This window comes from Microtus ochrogaster, chromosome 4 (genome assembly GCF_000317375.1).
Source record: "Microtus ochrogaster isolate Prairie Vole_2 chromosome 4, MicOch1.0, whole genome shotgun sequence".
Classification (NCBI taxonomy): Eukaryota; Metazoa; Chordata; class Mammalia; order Rodentia; family Cricetidae; genus Microtus; species Microtus ochrogaster.
In genome coordinates, this window is record NC_022011.1 from 92288910 (window position 1) to 92310284 (window position 21375).

At 46.7% G+C, this 21375-nt stretch overlaps 1 protein-coding gene across 1 annotated transcript; it reads right to left on the minus strand.

Moving 5' to 3' along the window:
- Positions 1–8869: 8869 nt before the first annotated feature.
- Positions 8870–20114, minus strand: Serping1 (serpin family G member 1). The gene is made up of 8 exons (XM_005346674.2): positions 20054–20114; positions 19501–19575; positions 17878–18457; positions 16388–16522; positions 14015–14218; positions 13710–13846; positions 11194–11413; positions 8870–9349 (listed from the first exon to the last, which is right to left on the minus strand). Exons 2-8 carry the CDS (start codon positions 19549–19551, stop codon positions 9096–9098), a joined length of 1581 nt encoding a protein of 526 aa, XP_005346731.1. The 5' UTR covers positions 19552–19575; positions 20054–20114; the 3' UTR covers positions 8870–9095.
- Between the last annotated feature and the right edge of the window lie 1261 nt (positions 20115–21375).

Consider the following 21375-nt stretch of genomic DNA (forward strand, 5'->3'; position numbering starts at 1 on the left):
GAAGAAGAAGAAGAAGAAGAAGAAGAAGAAGAAGAAGAAGAAGAAGAAGAAGAAGAAGAAGAAGTAGAAGAAGAAAGTCAGGAAAGCAGTTACCTAGAATGAAGTCCTAGGCTCAGCCCCCAGCACTAGAAAAAAAAAAAACAAAAATCAAAAAAACAAACAAACAAACAAAAAACCCAAACCAATGAACTTGAGCATGCTACCAATTTGATAAGACAGTGTCTGCAGTGTAGGAAGGGTTCTCTTTGGAGGAAGACAAGAAAACGTTGTGGGAGGAGTTTCACACTAGCCGCAGAAGCAGAAACATTTAAGTGTATAGAAAGGATTTTCTCTCTTTGTTTTGCTTTAAGCAATATGCTCCCAGTGCCACTTGGAAGGTGGCAGACATTGTGCTTAGAGCTGAGGACAATGGTAAAAGATATATGCGCCTTCTGGGAGGTTTACAACATCATTTCAGCATCAGCATCAGCGCAAGTTTCCCTCATGTGGCCAGTCCTAACCTCACTCTGCAAAGGAGCCCCTGGGATGCTCTAGGAAACCAGCCTGCTCCCACAAAGCAGAATTTCTTGGCTAAGGGATTGGGGTTGCAGGGCTGGACGTCTGGTTGAGACAACAGAGTCCGAGACTTGACTCTGGTCAAGCCTGGAGCCAGCCAAGAGAGTAGTGACTGTGGCTCACTGGAAGAACCCTTGGTCCACAGGCTCCGCTGCTGGGCACTTTCTGCTCAGGAGCTGACCTGGCACCCTTAAAGTTCGTATCTGGTCCCTCCTCGTGGGGCCAATACAGCTTCAGGATTTTAACCTGCGATAGAAGAGGTCCCTGTGGGACTTCCACTCGCAAACATTGAGCCACACTAGTTCTCAAGCCTGGGCTCGTGCGTTGGGCACAGAGTTGGGCTATGACAGAAGCAGTTAGGACCCTGGTATGAGTAACATTTCTAGTCTTCCCTGCTGGTTGACCCTGCACAAATTATTTCTTAAAAGCTTATTTTTATATGTGGTAAAAATCAATTTGAATTGCCAGGACAGTGGCAATGAAATACAGGTTACACGTACAAACCAGCTGAAAGGGAGTTTGGCATCGGCGGTGGGGCAGGAGAGTCCGCTGTGAGTTCTCTAGGTGGTGGGGAGCGGAGCAGAAGACTAAGGTTTGAGCCTTGAACGTGCCCATATTTATGTTTTTGGAGAGGATTGAATATCGGGCTAAAATGCTTTTTGCTTTGTGGAACAGATCTGCGGTAACTCAAGAAAAAGCAGGGTGCAACGGGGGAGGGAGCTGTGGGGCCTGCCTGTCACTTCAGAATGATGGATGAGGATAATTCAAGGTTTGTAATTAGTGACAAGGAGCTCATGGGGCATGGATGCACCCTTCTCCCTCAAGAGACCCTCCTCAAAGCCGGGCGATGGTGGCACACGCCTTTAATCCCAGCACTCGGGAGGCAGAGGCAGGTGGATCTCTGTGAGTTCGAGACCAGCCTGGTCTACAGAGCTAGTTCCAGGACAGGCTCTAAAGCCACAGAGAAACCCTGTCTCGAAAAACCAAAAAAAAAAAAAAAAAAAGAGAGAGAGAGAGAGAGAGAGACCCTCCTCAAGGGTTGGGCTCGGATGCAAAGTTTTCTCCTTTCCAGACGACAGTGTGTACGCATGCGCAAATGGTACAAGCGTGTGAAAGAGAACATCTGCACCTATCCATCCATGGATATGTGTGCATGTAAGTAAGCACGGGTGGCACATGCTTACATGTGTGTAAGCGGGCATGCATGTCAAATTTCAAGTCAAAGACATGATCTGACATGAGAGGAATCGCTGAAACATTAGACATCTATCTGTGTCGCATGAAGAGATTCAGAGAAGTCTGGTCTATCTCAGTGATGCAGATGGCAGTCCGTCCATCCTCCGTCCCCACCCCCATCCGAAATCAGCAGACCGTGTTTCTATGTGCATCTATGGGGGCAGCACCTGAGGTCCGTGTTACAGAAAAAAGGGCATCTCATATTTTCCCACAGCATTTCTTTCTAAGATCCAAAATCATGCCGAGCGCCTGGGTGTGTTTGTAGCTACAGCTTAGGAGAAGGAAAGGCAGCTTCTTCTAGAAGAGACAACTACTTTGGGAAAAAAGGGATCTTGTGTATAGAGCACCAAGTTCTGGAATTAGACATTGGGGTCTACTCCTGACCCCACTGTTTGTCAGCTGAGACACTTTGAATAAGTACATTAGTTTAATAAAAGCTTCATTTTTTTTCATCCATAGAAAGGAGATAATAAGGACTGGTGCTACTTGTATATTATGTAAATTTTAGTGGTACAAATTTGAAAGGTTGCAAATCTCCCACAATTATAAAAATCATCAAGGATTGCATAATTTCAAAGCTGTCGGCTGAGGGGCTATAAACTGTACTTACAGTTATTGCTGATGACAGGGCCACTTGGGCTGGCAACAGTAAATAACTTCCACCAACACTCGTCTTACGTGGGATTGAGCTGTTGTTTGCGAATGTCATAACCTCTGATGGTGGCATTAATGATGATGTGGTGTGTGATTTTACCATCCAGAGAAATCATTGACGAGATCTTCTGCACCCTGGGTTGATGTTATCTCAGCTCATTCAGTGAAAGTGTCAGTTCCAAAAAATCCACCTCCAAAATCAATAACTTTGTGATGGGAATTAGAAATGATCATTTTAAAAAGCTATGAAAAAACCGAAATAGAGTCAGGGAGGTGGCTCAGGAGCTCAGAGAGCTTTCTGTTTGTACAAACAAGGCCCGCTCTGGTCTGTGTTGGAAGAACACACACACACACACACACACACACACACACACACACACACACACACTGAAAACAACGACAACAAAAAAGCCTGGCTGAAGTAGTCATTCCAAGAAGTGAATTTTGTAATGCCCACTGTACAAACTAATAGCTAATTTAGCATTTAATAAATTAAAGAACAAAATGTAGTAAAACCTTTCAACAGGGGTTGAAGGTTTGTTTCACTTCCTCCCCAGTTATTATTCTGGAAATTACATTGTTAAATCACGTAAGTTTTGAATTATCCAAAATCTCAGCAATGTTCTCTTTTCTTTCTTTTTTTTTTTTTTTTTTTTGAGACAGGGTTTCTCTGTAGCTTTGGAGCCTGTCCTGGAACTAGTTCTTGTAGTAGACCAGGCTGGTCTCGAACTAACAAAGATTTGCCTGCCTCAGCCTCCCGAGTGCTGGGATTAAAGGTGTGCGCCACCACCGCCCGGCTCAATGTTCTCTTTTCATGAATGTTATGGGAAATGGCATAACCTGAATTTGGACTTTCCCGAGAAGCAGAACCAGGACTGTGGTTGGAGCGCAGCAGTGGAGAACTAGCCTGCCATGTGCGAGGCCCAAGGTATGACTCCCAGCACCAGGAAGAAGAGGAGGGGGAGATGAGGAGGAGGAGACACAGAGAGAAGTCAATAAGGTTTGTTTGTTTGTTTTGATCTTTTGAGACGTGGTCTCCCTGTGTTGCCTTCTGTTGCCTGGAATTCAAGGTGGCCTTGAATTTAGAGATCTGCCTGTTCCTGCCCCTGCTTCCTGAGTGCTGGGATTAAAGGCTTGTACCACCGCTACAACTGGTCCAGGTTTTTATTTTTGCTTGTTTCTTGTTATTGTTTCATTTTTGTTTTTCTGGTTGGTAGGTGGTTTTTCTGAGACAGGGTTCAGAGTATCCTGGAACTTGCTCTGTAGCTGAACTACATCCTTGAACTCCTGGTCTTCTTGCCTTTGCCTCCCAAGGACTGGAACTGGAGGCATCTGCTACCACACTGTGCCAAGAGGGTGCTTACTAAGGGATTGGCTCTCACGATGACGGAGGCTGAGAAGGCCCATGCAGGCCATTAATAAACTGGACAATCAGGAAAACCGGTGATACAGCACAGTCTAAGTTCAAAGGTCTCAGAACCGAGGAAGCTTGTGGTGTAACCATCAAAGGCCAAAGGTCTGTGAACTGGGAACTACCGGGGAAAGTAATAGACTCTAAATTCCAGAAAATCTAGCATTCTGATGACCAACAGTAGAAGCATGTCCCAGCTCTAGAGAAGAGTGAGTGAATTAATTTCCTTTACCTTAATTTTTTGACAATTTCTATTTATGTTCATGAGTGTAGGTGTCTTAAAAATTGTTATTACATTACATATTCATTTACTATGCCTATGTGTAGGCATGTATGCTATGACATTGGTGTGGTGTCAGAGACGGGAAGAGTTTGGTTCTCTCCTTCCACTTTGTAGGTCTGGAGGATTGAACACAGGTCCTCAGGTTTGGTAGCAGGTGCTCTCCCAACCCCAGCGATCTCATTGGCCCAGTGTGTGGTTGTAATTTTGTTTGCTTGCATGTATGAGCAACTGCGTGCATTTGAAGTACCCACAGAGGCCAGAAGAGGGCACCAGATCCCCAGGAACTGGAGTTATAGGCAATGACAGCCACTATGTGGGTGCTGGGAATCAAAACCAGCACCTCTGCAAGGACAGTCAGTGCTCTTAACCACTAAGCCGTCTCTCCAGTCTCTCCCTTTACCTTTAACAAATTATTTATTTATTATATACACAATATACAACATTCTGTCTGCCTGTATGCCTCAGCCCAGAAGAGGGCACCAGTTCTCCTTACAGATGGTTGTGAGTCACCTATGGTTCCTAGGAATTGAACTCAGGGCCTCTGGAAGAGCAGCCAGTGTTCTTAACCTCTGGGCCATCTCTCTAGCCCTAGCTTTTTGTGTTTGTGTTCTAGACAAGCGCTCTGCTACTGAGCCATACCTTGGTCCAGGAATCAAAGTTTAAATCCATAATCGGGCAACTTATGATACCGGATCACTGTTATTTTCAGCAACCTATAGAAATATCAGAAGTAGGGGCTGGAGAGATGACTTAGTGGTTGAAACCCCTGATTGCTTTTCCATAGGACCCAGGCTCGACTCCCAGCATTCACAGGGCAGCATAGGACCCAGGCTCGACTCCCAGCATCCACAGGGCAGTTCACACCTTTGTGACTCTAGTCCCAGGGGCTCCTGTTAAGATCAAAGATGGGAGGATAAAGACCATTGACCTATACCATCAAGACCACCACCCAAATCAAATTAAGATGAACAATTAATTAAAGCCAGCTATTTATCTATTTATTGTAATTTCTTTCCTCTTGACTACACAGGCTGCCTCCCACTAAGGTGAGCTCTGAGAGGGTCAGCACTGGCTGTGGAGGAAGAGAAGGTTTTCCTCTCTCAGGAGCAGCGGATTTCCAAATGGGGGATTTGGCAAGCAAAAGAGGTGGGGTTACAGAAGCAGAACCTAAGCTAACAAGTCAGTCATAATGACCTCCTGAAACAGAGACATGGCTGTCATTTCTGGAACAGGCAGTACAAAACCATCTGTAGTTAAAGTTACAGGTGGGGCCTAGCCCAATCCTTGAGAAACAGAGGTTTAATCATAAACAGTAATGAGCTTAATTTGTCTTTACTATTAGATGACTTTTAAGCCTAAGATGGAGGCAGGCTGGTTATTCAATTGAGCACCCCCTTTTGGCCTCCGTGGACACCAGACAGGCAAGTGGTTATACAGACATACATGCATGCAGGTAAAATACCCACGCACATTTTAAAAAATATCAAACTGCATGGTGAAGATTGTCACGGCTCCACGCAAAGGCTGCATGCAAATTTCTGAGATGTTTCATTAGGAAGGAGAGAGAGGGAAGAAAGTCTGGACCACCCAAAATTCCAAGGCAATGTCCATGTGGCTATGCGAGACAAAGCTTCAATAGCGCCACCATGTGGTCAAAATGCTAATTGTAGGAGAACGATGATCACTGATCGTCACTAGAATTTCACACAGGTGGAACTGCAGAAGGAGGAACACAGGAATGAGGTCTGTCCTAGAGCAGGGCTTCAGGCAGGAGACTTCATGTCTGTCATTCTCTGCAGCCCTCTGTCTTTTTCAAGAGATATGTGTGTTAGAGTAACTGGGGTGAAGGGTGCCACAGAGTCAGCAAGAGAAGAAAAATAAAGTTAAATGCAAATCATCCTGCAGCAGCTTGCAATAAATTTGTTCCTAGTATTATGATATAGACAAATATTTTAGATTTTATTTATTTACTTATTGTTTTTGGGACAGGAAATTTCTGTGTAGCCCCAACTGTCCTGGAACATCCTCTGTAGGTCAGGCTGGTCTTGAATTCATAGAGATCATCTATCTGCACCTGCTTCCTGAGGGCTGTTTTGTGTTTTTGAGACAGGGTCCCACTATAGCCTAGGTTGGCCTACACTTGACCATATAGGCCTTAAACTCTCAATAATTCTCCTCTTTCAATCCCTTCCGTACTGTTATTATAGACATGCTACCAAGCCCGGATTTCTCCTTGGTGCTTTAAAAAATATTATTGTTATTCTTTCTGTTATTATCATCATTGGTATATGTGTGTATGTGTGGAGCGTGTGTGTGTGTGTGTATGTATATATGTATAGCGTGTGTATGGTGTGTGTACATGCATGGTATGTTTATGTGCATGTATGTATGGTATGTGTGTGCATTTATGTATTGTGTGTGTATATGTGTATCTGTATAGTGTGTATGTATGTGTATATATGTTATGTGTATTGTGTGGTGTGGGCAGGCTATGAAACAACTTTTGAAAGTTGGTTCTCTCTACTATGGAATTGGGGATTGAATTTAGGAAATGTGGGAGAATGATTTATGTGTTCTTATATCCACGCTCTTTGCAGAGTGACTTTAGGGGTCTTGCCTTTAAGAGGCAGAGATTCTGTCCTTATTCCAGGAATTTGAGCTGGCCTGTCGACCAGATGATCAATGGAATTAAGCAGGAGTGTGCTACTTTCCTTCCTGACTTCATACTCAAGAGACCTTGAAAGCTGGTGGTGGCACACACCTTTAGTTCCAGAATGCAGGCAGGTCTCGGAGTCTGAGACCAGTCTGGATGGTGGTGGCACACACCTTCAGTTCCAGCAATGCAGGCAGGTCTCGGAGTCTGAGACCAGTCTGGTTTATACAATGATTTCTGGCTACACAGAGAAACCCTATCTGGGAAAGCAAAACAAACTAACCAAAAAACAAAGACAGCTGCCAAAACCCATGCTAAACTTATCCTGCCAAGGGTTACTACAAGCTTAGGTGACCTTATATCCTGCATTTAGCCATGAGCTTGGCATCCCCAGCTCAGCAACATGGAGAAAGGGACATGCCCAAAGGATAAGAGCTTCAAGCTTGGGTACAGCACCATTAGGTTAGGTGACATGCTATCCTGCCAGCTCCTTCCCAAGTGTCTCAGCTTCTTACAGAAGATTTTCTGGAAGGGGGGAATGGGGAAGATGGGTTTTGCAGATGGCAGAAGTTTCTGGAATGTGGGACAATAACAGTGTGTGTGAGTGTGTGTGTGTGTGTGTGTGTGTGTGTGTGTGTGTGTGTGTGTGTATCCTGGCCATCCGCTATGGTTCCATACCTAGAACTATCTCAAGCAGCCTGGCTTAACCTTAGGGTTAAATCTTCTCCATGTGTGGAAGATGCTCAATCCGTCTGTGGAGTGACAGCTTCATGCAGAGATGCCAGGGAATACACGACCTCTAGGCTGTTAATGGATCAGAACCTGAAGTTGAAGGTGTGTGTGGACAGAGCTGGGGAGGGGGCTGTGACCAGGCTGATGTCTGGGTCCTTCACCTCATCAGCCAGGGAAGCTAATGGGCTCAATCCTGGAGTTAAGGTCTGCATGTAGGAGAGAAGGGAGAGACAGGGAGGAGAGAATGTGAGACATACTGAGGGGTGGAGAGACACAGAGGTAGAAAGAGCAAGCAATGAGGAAGGACGTGGGAGGGGAACACATGAAGAGGTGAGAGCTGAGACATCAAGGAGTTGATGAGTACAGCCTACAAAACAAACGAGACCAAATTTGGAGGCAGAGAGGGGAAACGTTTTTGTTGTGCTTTTGTTTTAGACAGTCTTGTTATGTAGCCCAGGATAGCCTACGGAGTGGTGGGATTACAGGTCTGTGCCACCGTGTCCAGGAGAAAACTTTTCACAAAGACTTTGGACAGCCCCAGTGAGCCATGCCAAGTTGCTGGAGCAATTACATGTCTGCAAAACTCCTGGCAGAATCCTATGACCAGTCACCCACCTCGTTCATTGCGGTTGCTACTGCCACATCTTAAAATTTATTTTCTGTTTAGTGTGTTGGTGGTTTCCCTGCAGCTAAGTCTGTACTCCAGGTACATACCCCCAGTACTTGTGGAGGGGAAGGGTGTCAGGCATCCTGGAACTGAAATTGCTGTGGTGCTGGGAATTGAACCCAGGTCCTCTGGAAGAGCAGTCATTGCTCTTTACTGCTGAGCCATCTCTCCAACAGATTTTTGGCAGACAACTAATCAAGATAAGGATTATGGCAGATAAATTGCATTTGTGGTCCTCAATTAACAGCTGTCTATCCCATAATTTCATAATGGTTTTTCACTCTACATCTGAGATTTCACCATGCCAACTGCAGACAGGAAAATACTAAGCTTGGTGCAGGCAGACATGAGAGAAAGAGGCTATGCTCTTACAACAGAGGTCATCCTCATGGCAGGACATAAGAGACACGTGCCAAAAAGTGTCACTGAAGACCATCAAAACCAGTCATCCCCTAACTAACCCGCTAACTATGGGAGATGCACTCATATACCCAGGGAAGCTAATCTAGCCAGATCTGCAAGGTCCCTGGGCAATCCTGAGACTTGGGGGACATAAGAAATGGTCCCCAGTTTTAAGCCCTAAGTGTAGAGTGGCTTATTACACAGTAGCAAGTAGGCGATGCAAGAAGCATGGTGATTCCTGTGTGCTGATATCGAGTCGACTAAATACCCAGAGGCAAGAGATGTCTGCAAGTTTTATTTGTAGAGTCTGGTAAACTCGATCCATAAAGCTGCAAAAAGTGGTTTAGAGAGCATGTCGGTGCCGTGGGGGTTGTGGATGAAAACAGTTCCCTCTGCCCAATCCTAAGGCTGGAAGTGGCTGGCGAAGGCAGTGGCGAGGCAATCACGGGATAAGTGGAAGCCCGGGTGGCCCGGCTGGCGTCCAGCCCGACTCCTGCCTGTCTCAGGCCCTGGGGTCGTACACCCGGCCCATGAAGACTGGGAACTTGTGTTGCTGGTCCCAGAGCAGGAAGAGGAAGGGTTGCTGGACCTCAAAGATGATTAAGTTTCGGGCCACGGAGACGGCTGAGGCCGCAGCGGCCTCCACGCCGGTCTCTGTCAGCTCTAGCACCGTCTGGTGCTTCATGGAAGACACCTGAAGATCTGGGTCGTCGGTCAGCCCACACAGGTTGAGATCATCAGAGAAGTCAAAGAATTCTAGGACGAAACAAGAGAAAAGCAAAATCTGAGGTCAGTAGGAGCCGGGCGGTGGTGGCGCACAGTTTTAATCCCAGAGAGGCAGAAGAGGGTGGATCTCTGTGAGTTCAAGGCCAGCCTGGTCTACAAGAGCTAGTTCCAGAACAGCCAGTGCTACACAGAGAAACCTTGTCTCGGAATAACAACAACAAAACAAACAAACCGGGGATAAGCAGGGAACTCTTGGTGGGTGGAAATTCTGTTCTTAAATTTCCTGGGTTAGTCCCAAATTCCTCCAGCATCTTCTCAGTCTCTAAGTCATTGCTTCCTGGTCTTCTAAGTGGGAAACCCTGTTATCAGGCCCAACCATTAACCACTCTCAAGAGTCAAGACACCTCACTCTCTGCCCCCCACCAACTCTCCCCTGAAAAAATGGCATATTGCTTCCTTGTCTCCAAGGACTTTGAGAAATAGAGATGGATAATACGCTATAAAATGAGATTATGTGAGAGTATAATGCTATACACTGAAATATATACTGACAGAAATACATACTGACAGGAAGAAATATATACTGACAGAAATGCTATATACTGAAATATATACTGACAGAAATATATACTGACAGAAATGCTATATAATGAAGTATATACTGACAGAAATATATACTGACAGAAATGCTATACACCAAAATATATACTGACAGAAATATATAGTGACAGAAAGAAATATATACTGACAGAAATGCTATATAATGAAGTATATACTGACAGAAATATATACTGGTCTTTGCCCTAAATTCCTGACAAAGAACTCCTAGAACCCTAACATTTCCTTAGCAATGGACGTGGTGGCAGCACATTTTGTCTTAATATTTAAGGTTTTTGTTTGTTTGTTATTTTTGGTTTTTTGAGACAGGGTTTCTCTGTGTAACTGCCCTGGCAGAACTCTCTCTGTAGACCTCCTGCCTCTGCCCAAGTGCTGGGATTAAGGTGTGGATTACCACCACCACCCAGCCGATATTTGTTTTTTGATTTCTGTTCTAAAGCCCTCGCAATTCCTCAGCAGTAGGAGTAACAGGCATCTCTGTCAGTCTGTTATTTGGCTTCTGATGCTGGTTTTAGGAAATCAGGTTATATATTAGGTGATGAAGTTGTCAAAACAGGAAATGAGCTACAGATCTAGCTAGGGATGACGTCAAAGGTTAGAAAGGGGTGTTTCTAAAGTCTCCCCTAAACTCAGAAACCCCAGACTCATACATATCTAGATGGATCTGAGTTTCTTCTGTGAAGTGACTAATTAGTGAATGTGGCCAGACAGTGGTGGTTCACAGCTTTAATCCCAGCACTTGGGAGAGAGGCAGGCAGAACTCTGTGAGTTCAAGGCCAGCCTGCTCTACGGAGTGAGTTCCAGGACAGCTAGGACTGTTTCACAGAGAAACCCTGTCTCGAAAAACAAACAAACAAAGTAGTGAATGTGACCAAGAAGTGAATGTCCACAGTCCATCTGGGTCACCTGTCCCAGTGAAACCTAGTAGAAATATCCCAGAGAGCTAGAGATCTGGACTGCTATTTGGGCTTGACTCCAATTAGTTCACAGGTAAGTCATGCACACTTTAGGTAAGTCACAGATAGTCTCTGAGCTTCAGTTTTCTCAGTGACCTCATGGGATAAAGCCTGGTCCTTTAGCTCATGTGGTTGAGGAGTAAGTTTCTGATACAAGTGAAGAAGAACCTTTAGCATGATGGCAACATTGTAACACCATCTCCCCAGGAGTAAGTTTCTAATACAAGTGAAGAAGACCGTCTAGCATGATGGCAACATTGTAGCACCGTCTTTCCCCTGTTTCTGGCTGCCAGGACTCACCCATTTTCTCCATGATTGACAGCATGTCTTGGTTGTTCTTCACTTTGATCTGAGGCATCACCAGATAGGTGGGCTGGTACCTGGACAGCTCCAGCTTCTTCATGACGGCCTTAAAGACAGTGGGGGTGAGAGCCTCCTCCATGTCTTCAAGTTTGTGCTTCTGGCTCTGGGGCACCATGATGACAAACGTCAGGTTGTGAGAGAGCTGCAGCTGTCCCACCTGGAGAGAACGGGATATATTGTATGAGCTCTCCAACCCCATCTCTTTCCTGGCCTGCCCTGCCAGGTGCCCTGTTCCTCAAGACTGTTTCAACAAGCATCAGCCAACCCTGACTGCCATGATGTGCCATCAAGTGGGGATGCCAGTCAGTCAGACTAAAGTGCACCAGTCCTGGTGAGAGCCCGAGGGATGAGCACAAGTTTTGGATCATACCCTGACTATCTATGTAATAACAGAGTAGGATTTGGTTCCCTCCCTCCCTCCCTCCCTCCCTCCCTCCCTCCCTTCCTTCCTTCCTTCCTTCCTTCAATAGAGTCTTAGGCAATCCTGAATGGGTTTAAATTAACAGAAGATGATCCTGAAATATCTTCTTCATCCTCCTCCTCCTCTCTCTCTATGCCCCCTCATTTTTCCAGACAGGGTTTCTCTGTATAACAGCCCTGGCTGCTCTGGAACATGCATTGTAGACCAGGCTGGCCTTGAACTCACAGACTTCCATCTGCCTCTGCATCCTGAGTGCTGGGATTAAAAGCATGTACTGCCACCGCCCAGCTGACCCTAAACTTTGGATCTTTCTGTTTTCACCTCCTACAAGCTAGGATCACAGGTCTATACTACCACAGTTAATTCTATGAGGTGCTGAGAATCAAACCCACAGCCTGGCAAAGTGCTCTATCAACTGTGCTTCAGATGTAGTTTATTTAAGCCCTGTTTCTTTTATACTTCAAATTATCTCTAACTTGTTTCTAATATGGTGTCAGAGTCTGGGACCAGCCTGGACCTAAATTATTTCTCATACCAGGGTGGAGGTATGGGAATAAAAACACAACTCACACAACTATATTGGGAGGGAGTTTTTAGGGATCCTTTATGAAGTCTTGAATTTACATTCTGAAAATCACCTGCTTTTATCATCCAAACAACTTTTATATCAAAAGGTAAACTGAGGGAGAAGTTCATTAGCATTCTGTTTCCTGGGTAGTGGGGAAGAATGAGTTAGGTCACTTCCACAACTAACTATGCCCGCTCTGTCATATACACTAAGAAACACCTCTTCCCCAGGCAACCTCCTAAGTTACAGTAGAAGGAACAGAATGACTTTAGCATATCCTGACCATTTGTTAGGATGGTGTTAGTTTGTCTCACTATTAAAGGCTAGGCGACCACCTTCTGTGTGGAAGATGCAAAGTCTGCCTTGCCAGGTTGCTCAGAATTTTGACTACCATACCATTAGGAATATTGGCCTGTATAATCTGGCCCCATAGGTGTTATATACCATATGGTTTAGGGAATAATGTCAAGAAAAAACTTTGTGAATGTTCAGTATAATTTTTTTTCCTCAAATGTTTTCTGCCCATGGATGTACCATGGATATGAGATGCTGGCTCAAAAAACCTTCCCCAAGACACAGAGATACAGGAATTCTTAGGCACTGCGCATGGGAGAATTTACTGCCTAGAATCTTATGGCTCCATATTCTTCTTCTGTTGGTGACAGCATCTTTCTGTTATATAGCTCTGGCTGTCCTGGAATTCTATATGTAGACTAGGCTGGCCTGGAACTCACAGAAAACTGTCTGCCTCTGCCTCCAGAGAGCTAGGGTTAAAGGTATGAACCATCAAGCCCTGCTTGGGCTCCATATTCTGTCCCTTCTCTCTCCCTACCCACTAGAATTATATTGTTCAATATCTGCTAAAGAACTTAATTTAGCTTGTCGTGGTGGCATCCACCTTTAATCCCAGCACTTGGGAGGCAGAAGCAAGTGGACCTCTGAGTTCCAGGCCAGTCTGATCTGCAGAGTGAGTTCCAGGACAGCCAGTAGCTACACAGAGAAACACTGTCTCCAAAAAAACCAAAAAACAGAACAAAAAAAAATAATTCAACACCTGTGTATACACATACTTAACACATATCTGTCCACACAGAGCAATACCTCTATAAGCATACTTATACATATGCATACTGCACAAGAGTGTACACACACAGAGGACACAGCAAGCTACCAGTGTACCCCGAGTGGAGGTTAAGAGAGAGAGAGATGCACAGAATTTAAAAACGACTCACTTTTTGCCATTTGGTGCAGTAGAGATGAATGAAGAGACTTTAGAATCATGTCTAGACTCATGTCTTCCAGCCTAAACTTCCCTGCCTCCAAAAACGAGAGAGAGGAGGAGGAGAAAAGAGGGTGGGGCTACAAGGTCGGAGAAATAGAAATGGGGATTTTGCAAGCAGGCACTCCACCATGATAAGGCCATGGCAGAAAGGACGTCAGGGATGGGAGGAGTCAGGAACTTACCCTGGCCTTCAGAGTCTGGTCACTGAAGTGGGCCATAGGGTACTTTTTGCTGCTCATCATGGGCACTTTAATCACAGAGTTTTTGTAGAGGAAAGATGACTTCTGATTTTTTTGCTCAAATGGTTTCTTCCATTTGGCTAAAGGAAGAAAGGGTGGCTGTAACATAGGTAGGGATAAAAAAAAAAAGGCGCTAAAGACCCTGCTAGGGCAGAGTAGGACAGTCACTGTGGAACTCTGAGCTGGTGGGATGTGAAGACATGATGGGATGGGAGGTAGAACCCCATGAGGCCCACTGCCTGCCTTACCGCTCAAGTAGACAGCATTCAGCAGGACAAGGCGGGTGTCAGAGGGCAGGCTGTCCAGCAGCTGGCTGATCTTGTGGTTGGTGTTCTCAGCCACCCAGGTATTGATGAGTTCTAAGTTAGCATCACTGTCCAGGCTCAGGACTCTGGGGCTGCTTCCATACAGTGTCTGAGAGGCATTCACATAGGTGTCCCTGATGGGTAGGTCTGAGGGGCAGGACGGAAGAGTGAGTCCCCCGAACAATCTTACCCGCCTTCAAAGAGCCAGAGAGTGAGCACACTTCTCATGTGTTTTCACTTCGTTTGTGTTTCCGGAGACAGGGTCTTGCTACGGAGCTCTGGCTAGCCCAGAACTCAGGTAGACCAGACTGGAACCCACAGAGATCTGCCTGCCTCTGCTTCCTGTGCGCAGGGATTAAAGACCATCACATCTGGTGGGGTTCCCATGGTTCTTCCTGCTCACTCCAATGAACACGCCAGCATTTTACAAAAGCAGGGACCAGCCCACACCTCTACTGTATGCAAATGTAGTCTATGCAAATCAGATTTAAGAAAACATCCCACACTAAGAACAGCAAAACTATCCCTAGGCACCCCTGCGGCTTCTGCTTGCAGGTGAGGAGAGCTTGGCTAGGCAGCCCCCTGTGAAGTAGCCTGCACCTGACTTGCCCCTCTGTCCTTTCCGAAGGCTGTAGGAACAGACCCTACTTTCAAGCCTCAGGGGAAGTTCATGATGAGACCTCCATACTCTTGCTCTCACCACCCAAGTCCACTGGAGAAAATATGAGTGCTTGGAAGAATAGACTGTTTCACTGGATAATTTCCCCAGGCTTGGCTGGTGCTTCCCACAGCCTGAGACCCAGAACCTTAGCAGAACTCTGGATGTGGGTGGACGGGATACAAGTAGCCCTAAAATATTGAATGTAGTGGAACTGCCCATAGCTGAACGGGACGAAAGACACCGCTGGTCGGAAGTAGGTAAGGAATGCAGTATGTAGCGAAACCTCTGAATCATATCTTTTTTTTCATATCAAAAAGATACATTTTAATGCCAGGCATGGCAGAGCATGCTCTTAACCCAGAAACTTGGGAGGCAGAGGCATGAGGATCTCTATGATGTCAAGGCCAGCATAGTTCACATGGGGAGGTTCAGCTAGCTATGACCACAGAGTGAGATCTTGTTGAAAGAGAGAAAGAGACAGGAGGGGGAATTGAGATTTGAGGCAACCTCTTTTCCTTTTTTCTTTATTTTTTTCCCTTCCCTATATTTTCTCAGTTTTCTATAACTATGGCTTTCATTGTATGTGGGGGGTGGTAAGGAAAGGAAAAGCCAAGCACAATATCACATGGCTATAATCTCGGCAACCTAGACCAGAGGATTGCCAAAACCTGAGTCTTTAATCCCATCACTCAGGGGCAGAGAGATAGGCGGATCTCTGTGAGTTTGAGGTCAGCCTGGTCTACAGAGCGAGTTCCCGGACAGCCAGGACTGTTACACAGAGAAATCCTGTCTTGGAAAAACAAAAACCTGAGGCTTCAGAGAGGGCAATCTCAGGAAATAAGTAAGCAAAAGAGCAGGGCTGGGAATGTAGCCTGGTGGTGGCGCTGGAATAGGCTGCAGAAAGCCCTGGTTTAATCCACAGTACCACAAAGAAGAAGGGAAAAATGGGAGAAAACGCTTTCTTACAAAAGAAAGAAGGGAAAAGCACGCGAGAGAAAGTGGGTGTAGGGATGAACCATGTATGGTAGTGCAGAATTTCAGCACTCAGGAGGCTGAGGCCGGAGGAGAACCAGAGTTTGAAGCCAGCCTGGGCAACATAGCGAGACCCTATTTCAAACAACCAACATGAACCAGACAAACAAAAACCTAAAAGAGAGGAGTTAGATGAATTCTGTGATTTTTAACCTTTGGAAGTGATGGGTGCCTCCCACCCCCACCAGCCATTCTGATGCTCCATCCCCACCCACTCCTGAGCAGCTCTGCAGAAATGGCCAGCTCAAGGGTCCCAGGCTTACGAGCCATTGCGTCAGATCATTTGTGAGGTTCCTTCTTACCATCTACTGATTTGATCATTTATTATTATATTATTTACTGGTATTATCTATCTAGCATAAACATGTAAATGATAACAAATTCATATAATATGAAAGTACTAAGGATGAGTCAGAAGACTCACTTGACCGAAAACTTAGCAAAAAGTATCTTTTGGTGATTTTCAGCTTCTAACTGCTAACCTCTAGCCCTGTTGTTAACAGTATTTGAGTCTCACAGGTCCTACCCCTGGAGCCACCTGAAACTCCTGCTGCTTCTCCATCCCTCTTACCCATCCTCAGTACCGTGCCTCTTTCCCCTCCTCCAGACTCCAGCACACTCACCTGGGCTGTGGAAGATCTGCGACACAGAAGTGACACCTTTGGAGGAAAAGGCCTTCAGAGCCTGGTGGACACAGGCGAAGTCCTTGGGGTAGGAAAGGACGTCCTCCAGGTTGCTCTTGGTGCTATCTCCAGCCCCTACACCAAAGGACAGGGAGAGATAAGAGCTCGTGGGGGGAGGAACAAGAGACCCACTACTTGGGAATAGGGCTGTGGGCTGGCTAGAATGGAGGGTGTGTCCCGCCATGGTGGGGCTTCAGAGCATCAAACAGTACTCTGGAAGACAGCTGTGTGTCAGGAAGAGGGTGCTGAATAGTCCTGCTAGGCTCTCCCCCACCACCCCCGGCTTCAAACATTCTCCTCCACTGGTCTCCACCTTTGTAAGTCGCACGCACGTATCTTTCTGAGCACTGCTCCACACTAATCCTGACTTAGACCCCTGTTGTAAAAGAGGGTGGGTTTCCTTCATTATTAAACACCTTGCACGTCTTCTCCACGGCAGCAGCCAAAACTTGTCAAGAGCATTGCGTCTAGTCCAGGTGTTCTAATGCTTCTCTTATGTTATCTTATTAAGTTACCACCAATCCTTTTACATAGATACTCACTTTCCTAGTATATAGAGGGGGTCTGAACTTTCAAAGATAGTGTTATTAATGCATTTAAGGTCCCAGAGTTAATAATAAGATGAATGCAATACTGGAACTGAAATTAACAAAGTGGAACCAACAGACTAGAAAGGACCCCCCAGGAGACTCTGAGGATGTCTGAGGACAGTCTTGCTGTCACATCTGGAGAGCCAGGTGCTACCAGCATCTTACCAGATACGGTGAGATGTTAGGATTTGGGGAAGTCAGGAGGAGGGATCTTGTATGTGCAATCTCTACGAGCATTACTGGAATTTTCTGGGCTGGGGTGTGAGAGGTGTTCTCTCTCCTCTCTCTCTCTCTCTCTCTCTCTCTCTCTCTCTCTCTCTCTCTCTCTCTGTCTCCTCTCTCTCTCTCCCAGGGAAATCACTCTCGTGGTGGTAGAAGTTTTTTTTTTTTTTTAATCTCCCAGGGAGTCAAGGCACCACATCGTCTGAGTCTTGGTCTTTGAAGGGAGATCTCACGATCTCTACTTAACCTTCAAGAACTCACACTCAAGAGCGCTTAAGTGAACTGCCCATGGCTGCACAGCCAGGAAATGCATGACCAGGACTCTCTTTCTCAGGTCTGCCTCTGATGACTTCATCTCCCTTATCAGCTTCCATTGCTTTGAACCACGATTGGGACCTTACTTTATATGTTGTTAATGAGTCCACGGGCTTTTATAAGCAAGAGGACCTTATTAAATCATTGTTAAATAAAGCAGCTTTCAAGAATGAAGACCTACCACCCCTGTCACGTAGCCCATTTTACAGCTTCTTCTCAGAGACACAGCCTCACAGAGGGGTGTGATTGGTGATCCCTAGGGGAGAGTCCCCCATACAGCCTGGATGGAAGCCAGAGTCTTACCAAGAAGGACCTGCGTCAGGAGGCTGGCGATGCTGAATGGGGAGAAGGCCATGTTGGTCTCAGCCTTCTTAGTGGATGAGAAGGCGCTGTAGAGCTTCATGGAAAACTCTGTCAAAGCCTCTGCCAGTGTAGCCTCTGAGGACTTTCTGTCTGAATCAGAGCACTGAGCAAGCGGCTCTGAGCAGAAGGGTTTGGTGGGAGCCTGGGTGGGAGAATCTGTGGTTGTACACGGTTGACTGGAGGGATCCATGGGGGGCTGGCTGGAAGCATTCATGGGGGGCTGGCCAGAAGTATTCATGGGGGGTTGGCCGGAAGCATTCATGGGGGGTTGGCCGGAAGCATTCATGGGGGGCTGGCTGGGAGAATCCGTGGGTAGTTGTGCCATTGGTTGGGTGTTCTGGGTGGTGTCAGTTGTGTTTTTGGTTGGTGCATTGGTCGTTGGCCAGGTAGACTGTTCTGTATGTTTACTCGAACTCCAGGGGCCATCTCTCTCAGGGACGATGTCTTCGCTTTCCTCTTGAGTGACCAATGGGTCCTGGATGCTCTGGCTGGCAGCTTCTGAGTCTGAGAAGGCTCTATCCTGTGGTTCAAGAAATAGGGTCTCATTTCTTAGTGAGCCACAGTCCCCTCAACCACTCCAGGCCTGAAGACTATGAGCACACTGTACCAGTTGCTTTTGGTGTAGTCTGGCAGGTGAAGGGTTATTCCTTCAGAAATAGGCAATGCCAGGGGAATTCTCTGCAGGAAACATGGGGTAATTCCAATTTGGTTATCAAGTATTTGTGTTCAGTGACCACCATGCAAGAAGCTGTTTTCTCGTCTTGACTCACTTGCCAGGGTAGTATAGACATTTGCATTTGTGAGCCTTATTTTAGGACTGTGGATATTCAGAATGGGTGTGGTATACCAGTGAGTACTGAAAACAATTAGTATACTAAAAAGAAAGGAAGAATTGTGGGAATTGGGTGCAACGGTGAATCCTGTAACCCTGGGCATCTAGGCATTTGGGAGGTGCGCCAGAAGGATCTCCTTATGTGACAGTGTTTTCAGAAGTGGGAAGAAAGTCTGCAAAATCCAGATCCCTTGCTCAATCGGACATCAGGTGGTGACTCCCCAAGGTCACCCAGGATGCCAGCTTCCAAAATAACGTCCTGCTTATCCACCGGAAGCAAGCACTCACTCTTTTCATGAGTTTACTTTGTATCCCTGTCCTCCTAGGCCACGTGGGCCACAGTACTCTTAACCTTGGCGCCGGCCCACGTCTGTCTGCCAGCCTTCTTCTTGCACCCCACTTTCTACAGACCCAGACCTGGAAGAGCCTGTCACAGCATCAAAGAGGGGGCAGGTTGTAACGTGGGTCTCGTCTTGCCTCCTATGACCCCACCAAGCTTGGATGGTGAGCTGGGTGGAGTCTATGTATTTTGCCTTTTATACATTGGGTTAAGGAAGCTTGGAGGTCCGGCCTAAGGTCATCCAGCTTGTGTATCTTCTAATATAGAATTCAAGTCCCTCCTTCTACGGTAGGGCTAGGCTAGAACTTAATCCCAGGAGGAGCTTCCCTCCCTCCCCAGGGCCCAAAGGGGGTTACTCCTCCCCCCGCCCCCCCTCGGAGGGACCACTTACCCCAGCCAGCAGCAGCAGCAGGAGGATCAGCGGGGTCAGCCTGGAGGCCATCTGGGCAGCGACGTCAGCTGCGACCTGTGAAGCCAGTTAGCCTCAGGGGCAGCCGTGAGCCTAGGAGCTCAGGGGATTCAACCCATCCCCAGGCCCGCCCCCATTCCGTTCCAGGCCTCGACCCTTCTTGGTGTGCTCCCGCCTCCTCCCTCTGGGGCCACCTTCTCCCTGGCTCCGCCCTCTGTTTTGTTTTCCCCAAACCGCTTCCCTTTCCCGGCACCGGCTGGCCCTTCTCTCCCTTCACACCCAGGTCTCAGCCCATCTGTTCAATCTCCAGGGTCCTGGGTCCCGCTTAACTAAACAATAAGCCAGGGGCAGCCGAGAGGAGGGCCAGGGCGATCTGGGCAACACAGCTTTGAGGGAAGAGGAGGCAGAAGGCTCAAGGGGAAGCAAGCCTATGGAAATTACAGCGATAACAAACAGGGGGCTAGAAAGTAGGGGAGAGGGAGGCTGGAGACCACCCTGACTTTGTGTTCCTCCCCCAAAGGTCCCGTTATAAAACCTGGTCCAAGTTCTTGGTCGCTAGGCAGCTTCAGGGCAGACTGAGTGGACAGTCGCAGAAGGTCAGTGAGGGTGGGGTGTCGGGGGGCAGTCTCAGCTATTGGCTGGTTCAGGACACTGCCCCGTTAAAAATTAAGGATGATTGATCTCTAGTTCGAGAGTGCTAGTTCCCGTAAATCAGGATGGGAAAGGCCTGGGACAGTCTGGGTCTGGCACTGTGGGCCAGGCTAGTAGTTTAGCCTGATCTCCCCTCTCGGAGTGGGGTGGAAGTGGGGGTAGGATGCGATGGGACGGGGTGGGGAAGCTTAGTGCAGCTCACAGGGGTGCAAAACCAACCGTGCTCCTGTGTTTCATGGAGCAAGATAAAAAAGCAGAAGAAATGCAAAACTTGCCCCACATTTTACAAGAAATGAGTTTTGTTTTTTTTGGGGGGGGTTTAATGGACAAAGTAACTCTGGAAATAGGCCATTTGATAGTTAAGACATCAAGTCTTATTTATTTATTTATTTTTTAAGCTTTTTTTATGGTTTATTTAATGTGCATTGGTGTAAAGGTGTCAGATCCCCTGAAACTGGATCTTCAGACAGTTGTGAGCTGCCATGTGGGTGCTGGGAATTGAGCCCAGGTCCTTTGGAAGAGCAGTCAGTGCTCTTAACCACTGAGCCACCTCTCCAGCCCCAAGACATCAAGTCTTAGAAGCAGTTAATGTCTGGCCTTTCCATTGCCGTCGTTTGGAGATACGCCAGGCTTGGGCTTAAGTGTCCTAAAGTTCCAGCTGCAGCCTCCTCCCTATCCAAATACATCATGAGTCGTTCTAAGTTTGAGAGCTAGGAGTCTGAGGCTCCTAGCTGAGCCCGGGTTTTAGTCCCTAGCGCCACAACAAAGCGAAACAATCACAGAAATCGACAACTCAAACACAGCAACAATCCCAAACGAGCAAACAAAAATCAAATCCTGACCTGTATGTATTTATGGTTGGGTTGTCACAATAAGCCGGTTTTGTGAGACCCTGGCAAGGAGGAACCCAGTTAAATATGAATTCTAAGTAAATTCTATGCAATCTTGGGATATGCTTATGATAAAACTTTTCGCCATGGTTGTGTATCTAAAATTTAAATTTGACTGTATTTCATGTGCTGAGTCTGGCAGTCCTATGTCCTCTGCAAAGCAAGGCTGTTCTCTGGTAATATGATATAGATATGAAGTTCTGTGATTGTCTAACTATAGGCCTGACCCCTACCTGGGTTTGCCTTCTTTAGGAAAGTCTGTGGTGGGCACCAGATCTAATGCTCACAGAAACTCAAAAGACAGGAGCAGGAGAGT